The sequence below is a fragment of the Chaetura pelagica genome, unplaced genomic scaffold, assembly GCF_000747805.2.
Source record: "Chaetura pelagica isolate M959 unplaced genomic scaffold, ChaPel_1.0 scaffold317, whole genome shotgun sequence".
NCBI classification, from domain to species: domain Eukaryota; kingdom Metazoa; phylum Chordata; class Aves; order Apodiformes; family Apodidae; genus Chaetura; species Chaetura pelagica.
Window position 1 is genome coordinate 1,008,947 of NW_009953864.1, and position 9,538 is coordinate 1,018,484.

General features: G+C 39.4%; 1 protein-coding gene across 1 annotated transcript; it reads left to right on the forward strand.

Moving 5' to 3' along the window:
- Positions 1–4,143: 4,143 nt before the first annotated feature.
- On the forward strand, positions 4,144–9,239 carry LOC104392002 (carboxymethylenebutenolidase homolog). The gene is made up of 5 exons (XM_010001356.1): positions 4,144–4,349; positions 5,009–5,116; positions 6,965–7,107; positions 7,495–7,586; positions 9,060–9,239. The coding sequence occupies exons 1-5, from the start codon at positions 4,144–4,146 to the stop codon at positions 9,237–9,239; spliced, it is 729 nt and encodes a 242-aa protein (XP_009999658.1).
- The last annotated feature ends 299 nt before the right edge of the window (positions 9,240–9,538 follow it).

The following is a 9,538-nucleotide window of genomic DNA, read 5'->3' on the forward strand; positions in this document are numbered from 1 at the left end:
AGAGATTCATCTTCATTTGGCACAAATTGGACAATAAAAGTGCAAGAATATGCTGTAAGAAAGTGCATCTCTGAATTTAACAAAGCATCAGCAAATGTACCACTGATGTTAAACGCCTGAGCTATAAATGCTGAGGTGCAAAGATTCTGCAGTGTCTTGAGTGGCTGCATCACACACATCGTTTGTTTTGTACAGGTCTGGAAGGTAAATTCTCCCAGAAGACTGAAGTGTGCTGATAATAACACTCAGAAGCCTTGCTTCAACTTCTCTGTGCTATTTTGCTAGGAATCACAGACATTCAGAGATGAAAAAAAATAAGTGAAGTATAGTGTTTGTGTGTATCTTGCTTTCTAAACTCCTAAAATAATAAATAAATAAATAAACAAATTGATAGATAGATAAATAAATAAATAAATAGAAGGTGGAGTAAAAGGCAAGTGATGTGGAGCCTGCTGCACCCTGCCTCTCTACATGATGTGTCCCCACCCTTCCTGGCTGGGATGACTCCTATGCTAAGCCTCTCCTCTTCACCTCCCAATCCCAAAGTCTGCAGAAGAGTTGAAGAGCACCTGGAAGCTGGATGGGCAGCAGCAGGAGCAAAACTGCCAGCAGAACTGATTTTCTTCTGGTGTTTAGAGGAACCTAGCTGGTATCTCTCTGGGCCAAAGCAGCGAGCTGGGCTAAAACAGGATCCTCTACTCCAGGTATGTGATGGTAAACTGGTCCACAAAGACTGAGCTGGCAGCAGGAAAAGGCTAACTACTTTTAACTGTGCTGAAATGGAGAAATCTGAAATTGCTAAGCAATTAGATCTAGCTCTTTGAAAAGGCACGAGACAGGCATAAAAACCCACTCCTTTAAAAAGACTTTTATTTTGGTTTCAGTAAAAAAAGACAAGTATTAGGGAGTGGACAAGGTGAAGATAAAGGGTGTCAACTTTGGGAAACATTTGGTTTCATTTTGAGTGCTTGTTGCAAGCTTTAGCACAGCAATAGTTTTGAGGACACCGGTAATTATTCTATATCCATCAATAGCAAGAGCACATTAAAGGATCATAATAATTTATTTTGCCCCTACAGCAATGAATTCCTATTATTTTCCTTTTTTTTTTTTTTTTTGGTCCATTGTAGCAATTATCACTAAAATAACTTACTGCTGGAGTTCAAAATGTTATCACTGGACCCAGGAAAATGGCAGAGATGTCACATCTTGACATCACTAGTCCAAGGTCCTGCCAAACAGCACAGCACTTTGAGATCACATGCTTATACTCTAAGAAGTGAGGATTATCCTTAGTACTACCTTTGCTCTTATTTTACCTGTTTTTTTAAAAGATTTTTCAGGCCCAGGTAGGGATTTGGCTTTTCCTATTGAAAACTAAGACTCAGCAGGATTTAACCACGTGATTGTTGCTCCCAAAAAATGTAGCAGTTTAGGTCTGCCCTACCACTCAAGGGAGCCCACCTTTGCCTTGTGATAATAACAAATAACTCTCCTCAGTTTTTATGTTACTTGCACAAAAACTGAATGGTAGTAATATACCCAATGAAGAGTAGAACCACTGGTGAGGAGAAACTGAAAGAAGGCCTTTTCTTAATGAGCAAAAAGATAGCAGACTCATGGATATAACTCCTTTTTTTCCCCTGCAAGCAGGAGTTTTTTCCCCCCTTTCCTGACTTTGTGCAGGCCCTGCATCTCCTCTGGGCTGGAGCTCAGTGATAAGGAGTGGTGTGTAAAGGTGAGATACTGCTTGCTTGGAATCATGCCACAGGGAAAGCAGGAAAAGGAAAAGTGTAATGGCTGAACTTGGTGGGAAGGGGAATGAGGTGAGACAAGATAGGTAGGAAATATCCTGGCTTGTTGCTTTGCCACACCATGTTGCGTGGGCCAAAGTGGGCGGGCACAAATAAAGCTTCTGACTGAACAGGATCCCATCAAAGATTTCTAAGCAGTTCAGGTGTGTCTGACTATTTACTAACATTCTCTGCAGCCTGGTGCCTGGAGAAGCCCCAGCTGGCTGGGCATCAATCAAGATAGGCCGAAGAAATGATTTCTGGGAAGGAACCAACAGATAGGCAGGAGGCTATTTCACAACCATTGCAAAGCCGGATGCCTCCTAAAAACGACTTCTGTGAAGGGGACACTGTAGGTTGTGCCCTTCTGAAAAATTGCCTTAGTGGGTTAATATTGTGGCTGCCATCTCAGGAACCAGCTGACACCATCAGCTGTCATTGGGAGTGCCTGGGAATCCTCCAGGCAGTCTCTTGCACTTCAACATGCTCTTTCATCTTAGGTTAAAAAAACAGACATAGGAAGTGCTTTTGAAAAACAGAAATCTCTCAAGCATGTTCAGGCCTATTACGAGGGGCTTAAACTAGGAGATATTCTTCCATGCATGTTACAACTTCCACTTTAATACAATGCTAAAACAATGGAGGTTTTAGTTCTGAAGATCAGGCTACTTTATGCTTCCCAGCACCAACCCTGACATTCAGATGTTGAGAAAAGTGGGAGAACAACTAAAAAATGTAATCAGCTCTCAGTTATCAGCACAGGGGATTATTCACAATATGAGATCATCCACCTATGCTGTTTCTGAAGCAGCCTGATTCTAGCAGTAAAGCCACGTTCTGGTCCAGTTCCTGTATTTCTACACCACACTTTATCAGCCTGGTGTTACAGCTGTAATCAAGCACATTTGCTCAAACTCAATGCTGGCCCTGCTGGATCTGGTGACAGCAGCCTCAGGGTTGGGAGAGAATGAGGAAGAACAATGTTCCTGTATTATATGTCGGGAAGACTAATTATCTTAGGTTTAAGTCAGTCTAAAAATGCATATAAAATTCAGATGCTGTTACTAAGCCTGTGTTAATCACGCAAGCTGGGAAGTGTTGTGCAAGGCACAAGCAAGCGGTGAGTCTCTGTGGCACTGATGCTCTGTTCTTCAAATCTGAGCGGACCATGGTTCCAAACATGTCCGTACTGCTTAGGCAGAATGTCCCACTACTCAGTGAAACCTATCTCTCTGCTGCTGGGCTTAGTGGAGAGCTGAGCAAGGTATACATTTTTACCAGAATTTGCTGCACTTCCATGAAGACTAGATAGTTTTTTGAAGTACATGCTCCAGCACAAACAGGAGTGATAGGCTGGTGTAGAAATGAACAAGTGTAGACAGTTGTCATGTGCATGCGGGTGTGTGTGCTGCATCCCCAAGGACAGTTTTGAAGTCAGTACGTGGCTAGGAAATGCTGCTATTAATGCTGCCCCTGCAGACTTAATTGGATTCCTTGTATAGATGCATTATAACACTACTTGTAATTACAGGATCATATTCTACTTTTTGCTCTGCGTCCATTCCAAGCTTCTGACACAGAGAGTCAGAACAACTTTTGACTTTAATCTCTCTAGTACATCTACTGGCTCATTGTCTGTAATTGCTATTTTTGGAGATGGAACAAAACCATATTTTGAATGAGATTTGCATATCTGCTTGTTTTCTTGCAATCCTTTTCACGGGCATATGGGCTAAAGGCATTGAAATCTACTTCACAGATCCATACTGTAGTCCTTCAGCAGCTGCACCCCATACATTGGCTCCCAGAACTGCTTGTGATGCTGCTACCAAAAGCACGGATTAATTAGCAGGTGCCAGCACTGAGAGAAGCACTGAACGCTGTACTTCTTTGTAGCAGCTGAGTGCTTACACATCACACAATCCAGAGAAACCAGCATGGGACTCCCCATGAAGACACGAGTTGTGGCCCCACGTGTGGGGAGAGAGTGGCATGTGAAACTACTGCTGCACATTGGTGCTGACAGAGTTGCATGGGAGTAAAACAAAGGTGACATGAGAGTCAGGACTTACATGTGTGTTTGTAATTTTTAACTTTTATTTTGTTATTTCTCTTCATTCCTAGCTTAATAACACATCATAGACTAAGACATTCTGCACTAGAACATTGTTTTTGCTTTTTTTCTACTTTCTCCTTTCATACAAGGATGTCAATGTTATTTACAGAAGTGATTGAACTACTTTCTGCAGATTATACGTGCCTTTATTTCCCCTTAAAAATTAGTGTTAACAAATTATTTTTACTTTCTTTCTCTCTTTTTCCTCTCCCATCTCTTTTTTTAGGTTACCAAATGGCTGATCCTTTCCTATATAGTGCTGGAAGAAGATCTGAATATGGGTCCCTTGGACATGAAGTACTAATTGAGCACATCAAGGCATATGTTTGTAGACCATCTTTTTTCACAGACAAAGCTGTGATTGTGGTTCATGATGTATTTGGATGGCTGTTTCCAGACATTAGATACATAGTCGATTTGATTGCGGGGCATGGATACACGTAAGCAACAGTTTTTTCTATCTTCCCCTTACATACTTTGATAAATCACAGGCCCCAAAGCTAAGCAAGGCATATAGTGGTTCCCATACATATAGAGCAAACATATCCTGTCAGTCTGAGCAAATGAAAACACAAAGGGACAAAACATTCCCACGAGGACACCATAGCTAGTAAAACTGACCCATCCTAAATGGCTACCTGAGCACAAAGCCAAAAGGAAAGTCAACAAGTGACAGTGTTTGTGCTTATGTGGCAGCATTATTAGAGGATAAACTTGGTGTCTATTTTTTAAGTTGTATAAGCTTTTCAGAACTAAACCTTTTGAACAGTTGCTTTACCTTTTACTAGCAAAAAGATATAGATGTGTTTCTATAGAATCAGGAGGGTTGCTTAATCCCTTTACTTTTGTATTAAGTCTGTCTAAGGAAATAATGGAAGTTTATTTGTGTTGGTTTTTTTTCCATAGAAAGACATATACTTTTGCTCTGACGATTGAGAGAACAAGATGAGTAGGATATGATTCAGATAGTAACCATGTATATGTGTACTTTGCAAGTAGAAAATACTTTAGGAGACATCTAGGCATCCACAGATTCTTTCCACCTGGACATGAAAGTTGACTAGATTCCATGTCTTACACTATTTCATGTCTCACACAGAACAATCTGCCCAGACTTCTTCAAGGGGACAGAACCCTGGAAAAGTACTGATCACTGGGCTGACTTTGCTGGATGGATGAAAGATCATGATCCTATGAAAGTAGACAAGTAAGATAATTATTTGTACTTGAACTTTAAAGGCCATCTGGCAAATGAGGGGAATTTGTATGAAATATTAAAAGTGATACCTCACATTAGGGCAAGCTGGCTGCACACACACACAATTGCTTGTTCTCCTGCAATTCTTCTGTGATTCTGGGCACTGTCTTGGCTGGGATTTGGACAGGATTATCTGCGTGGTCTGTCACTCTGCTTATTGTCCCCATCTTGTTCTCCTGGGCCTGTTTCTAACTATGTAATACTGTCTGCACAGGCTCATGGCCACTGTTTTACAGGCCATGAAATAGCCAGCACTCTCACCCACAAATGATGATTCCGCCTCCAGTTCCTCAAGATAAGGAAGGAAAACTGTTCTACATCTGCTTCTGTTATCTGCCAGCTGTTACTTGCCCATCTTGCCTTCTGCCTTGTAAATAGTTATAGAATCAGATTATATTCTCCTGAGAAGCACTCAATAAAAATTTGCAACACTGCCCAAAACCTGAGATACATCTGATCAACTAAACTGTTTTTCTCAATGTGAAATAGAGGGCCCACTCTCTGTAGAGCCTAGCAGTGCCTGTAACAAGGCTTCCCTGAATTATGTGAGGCGTTACTGTTTCTCAGCTTCTATCACCACAGCCTGAGGCTTCAGAGGATGAGAGTGAGGCAGCAACACCCTATTACTCAGCTATCATCTTGTAAGACCCTTTCAACAGGTTCATGCGCAACTGAAACATCTCTCAGCAAAGCTTTTGACCATATATTGCAGAAGCTGTGATGGAAGTTTTTAAAAAGACAAATGCTTAACACCTGTTAAACAAGTCCTACTCCAAAGAGGAAGCAGATATGCGGGCACTGTCTTAAACAATTAAGACCTCAAGGACATGCCTGTGCTTTCTTTTGAGGGTTCACTTGTAGCTGCCTTCAAGGCCAGATCTTTCAGAGCATGAAGAATGCAACACACCCATGACTTAGTACCCTTCCAAACAAATCAAATCTGAGAGAGCTCATCCATTCACGGTGCACGTGCTACGGACCCAAGACACAATCTCCAGGTTGTGTCATTCTTGTACTGCTTTTTTTGGCAGCCTAACCAAACCTGTGATGACCATACTAATGTGCAGAATATTTGAAAATAGAGTGATTACTGTAAGCAGGGTGCATTTACAATTAATTTAAAACTCAGTAGATAATAAAACCCCCCAAACTATTGAATTGCTAAGAAATTAGCAATTGAAAACAAATTTTACCTGCTCTGGCCTACATTAAAAACAATTTGCATATTTTTTGTGTGCAATATCTCATGCAATACTCATGTTTTAAACACTACGGACAGTTTAATTTTGAGTAATTGCTACTTTAGTATATTATTATTGCATGTGGGCTTGGTAGGGTATTTTAATATTTACTTATGCAACAAAAATGACATACTCAAGATAAATCTTTATCTAAATAGGTGGACTCTGCAGAGGTAGCACAGTGAAGCTTATCTATTCCTACAATCCATAATGCAAGATGTTGTTCTACTTGCAGATATGTCTTGTCTTTAGTTGTGCTGTCCTAGACAAAGTGATTCAGTTAAAAATTTGCTTCTTTTGAAAACAAAGGAGCAGGTCACAATTCAGGTAAGAATTCAAGTACCTATACCTGTACTTCCCTAAACTAGGACCAGAGTTGTTAACTCCCATTTAAGTACAGAAGTCACTACTGCAGGCTGCAATGTGATTTTAAGTATTCACTGTTTTGAATGATAGGGGGCGAGGATTTAACGTATCTCTTTTAATTTACTTCTTGCTTTTTCAAGTATTGATTCTGCAATAGATTCCTTAGTTTACTTTTGTTTATATGTCTTAGGGAAGCTGATGTTGTCTTGAAGTATCTAAAGGAACAGTGCGGTGCAAAGAAGATTGGTATCGTTGGGTTTTCCTGGGGTGGAATGGCAGTACATCACTTGATGCTGAAAAATCCTCAATTAACCGCTGGGGTGTCCCTCTATGGTAGTGTAGAACACCTGAAAACTTACATGGGCTCATATGACTATGTATAGTTTGTAAGTCTAGTTATTGCTTTGTAACAATGCTGTAAAACCTCAAAGGTGAGCTGCAGATTTTAATTATGGTTATTTTAGCAATACTCTGTATTCGAATCAAAATTTAAGAATGGTGGGTACCAGAAAAAGTTTGTTTTCTTTTGCATAGAAATTTTCTGACCTTTTTAGTGCTTGGAGAGTGCAAACGCTTTTTTCTCCATCGGAATAGAACCTGTCCCGATCTAAGAAATGTATTTAATGAGTAGACCTAAGTAGAAAGTTTGTCTTTTAATTTGCCATTTATCTTGCAAGAATGTTAACTTCCCTAACGGACTGTTTCTTAAACACATTATAGGAATAATTAGGGACTCTGAAGAAAGATACAATTTACTAAACCCCACATTTTTCATTTTTGGTGAGAAAGACCACACTATTTCTTATGATCAGGTAAGCTGTTGTACTGGTAATGCTTCTTTTTTTCCCATAGTCTTTTATCCCCCACAGAAATCAGCTTGATAGAAACCATTTTTAGATATGAAAAATCAGACAGGCTGGATTGTCTTACTTATATTGAAACCTCCCCCCATATCTTTGCTTTTGTTATTCGAAGCTGCTTTTTTTTTGAGGTGAGAAATGCAGTAAAGACCAGTCAGCAGTCTCTGAGTGGCTGGACAAGCAGAGTGTGACACTGGGCAGAGAGAGCCAACATAAGCCAACATCTCAAAAATGTGGATACTACTGCTATGGTTGGGAGAACAGGTAGTTAAACCACTGAATTTGAAATTTGAATGAAAAAAAATAATAATCAGCCTAGTAAGTGAATTTTCTGATGATGTGTACCAATGACTACTTGATTTTGGTACACGAATGCAAAATTAACAGTGTCAAAAGCGTGGGTGTGGCTTTTAACTAATTACGGCAACCTAGAGAATTTGTTTTGACTCCTGGCTGCCATCTATATTCTGATGGAGAGGCTGGATAAACATCTGGGTAGGAAACTGGTACTATCTTCTGTGTGTAACTTCTTTCTCTTCTCAGTGACAAAGACAACATACAACCTCTAGCATGGTTCTTGTGTAGGAGCAGGGTCTAACTGGGGAACTTGCAGTGTGTTACGGGAAAGCAGAAGCCTGTCAATATTTACTTCTAACTGGTATTAAGCACGTTAATCTGTACCTCAAATACGTGTCTCCTCTGCACAGGAAAACAAATTCTTCAGTGCCTGTCCTTTTTTTATGGTGCAAGTGTCTTTTTCCCAGGGCACAATTTTCATAAATACATTTTTTTCCACCATGTGCTACACGTTGAAACCATGTATTTTCCTTTAGGAGCTTTCTCTCCAAGGTAGTGGTGCAGATTGTCTATGAAAAATTCCTGCATTTAAAAACACAAACCAAAACCCCAAAAACCTCAAACACATTGTTTTCTGCACTAAGCAGTAAAGGGCTCTGTGGAACAAAAAAAAACAAGTGAACATGAAATACATTACAGCACTGTCTCTAATCTGCACAGTGGGTAGCATTAAGCTTGCTGGGGCAAAATAAGTGTTTGTTCTCCAGTTTTCTTACTTTTTAATAGAAATTAGCACAAAAGTGTATAAGGGAATCTGTTCTCTAAATTTCAATGCTTAATATGCGGTTACAAGCCCAAGTCTCTGAATAGAAGAGCACTTGTTCCTTTACAGCAATGAGATTTACCAAACCACCTCTGCAGTAACTGTTGAGGTCCAAAGGCTCATCCATACTTTAAAAAAATGTTTCAGTCTTAAATTGTGGAGGTGTTGTCTCATCTGCTGATCAACAGAACTGCTTCGAGTTTGACAGTCAAGGAAAGACAAAGATGGAGTAATACAAGAAACAGCAGGTTTGGGAAACAAACAAAAAAAGCCACATTATAATGGAAGAATGCTTTATTTTACAGATCATCTTACTGGAGGAGAAGTTGAAAGAGTACTGTAAAGTTGCATATAAAATTAAAGTTTATCCTGGACAAGTCCATGGGTTTGCACAGTTGAAGCCAGAAGATATGAAACCTGATGATAAACCTTATATTGAAGAAGCTAGAAAGGATATGATTGATTGGATCCAAATGTTTGTTTGACAAAAGCATAAAGTAACACTAGGCTTCAAGTTCAGTATTTGATTAAATAAAATTTTACCCCAAAAAAATGGCTAAGGGAAAACTATCTAGTTTTGAAAATTGTCACAAACAATAATAGGATTGTTTTAATTTATAGTTCATTATTTTTACAAGATTTACTCAGGATTGTGAAATCAAAGTTGGACAAAAGGATTATTAGGCATTAAAAGTTGATTGAATTTATTTTGTTTTGTATTTGCTTCATTGTTTTCCATTACAATATCAATAGTAATGATATTGTTTATCCATTTGTCTGTGCT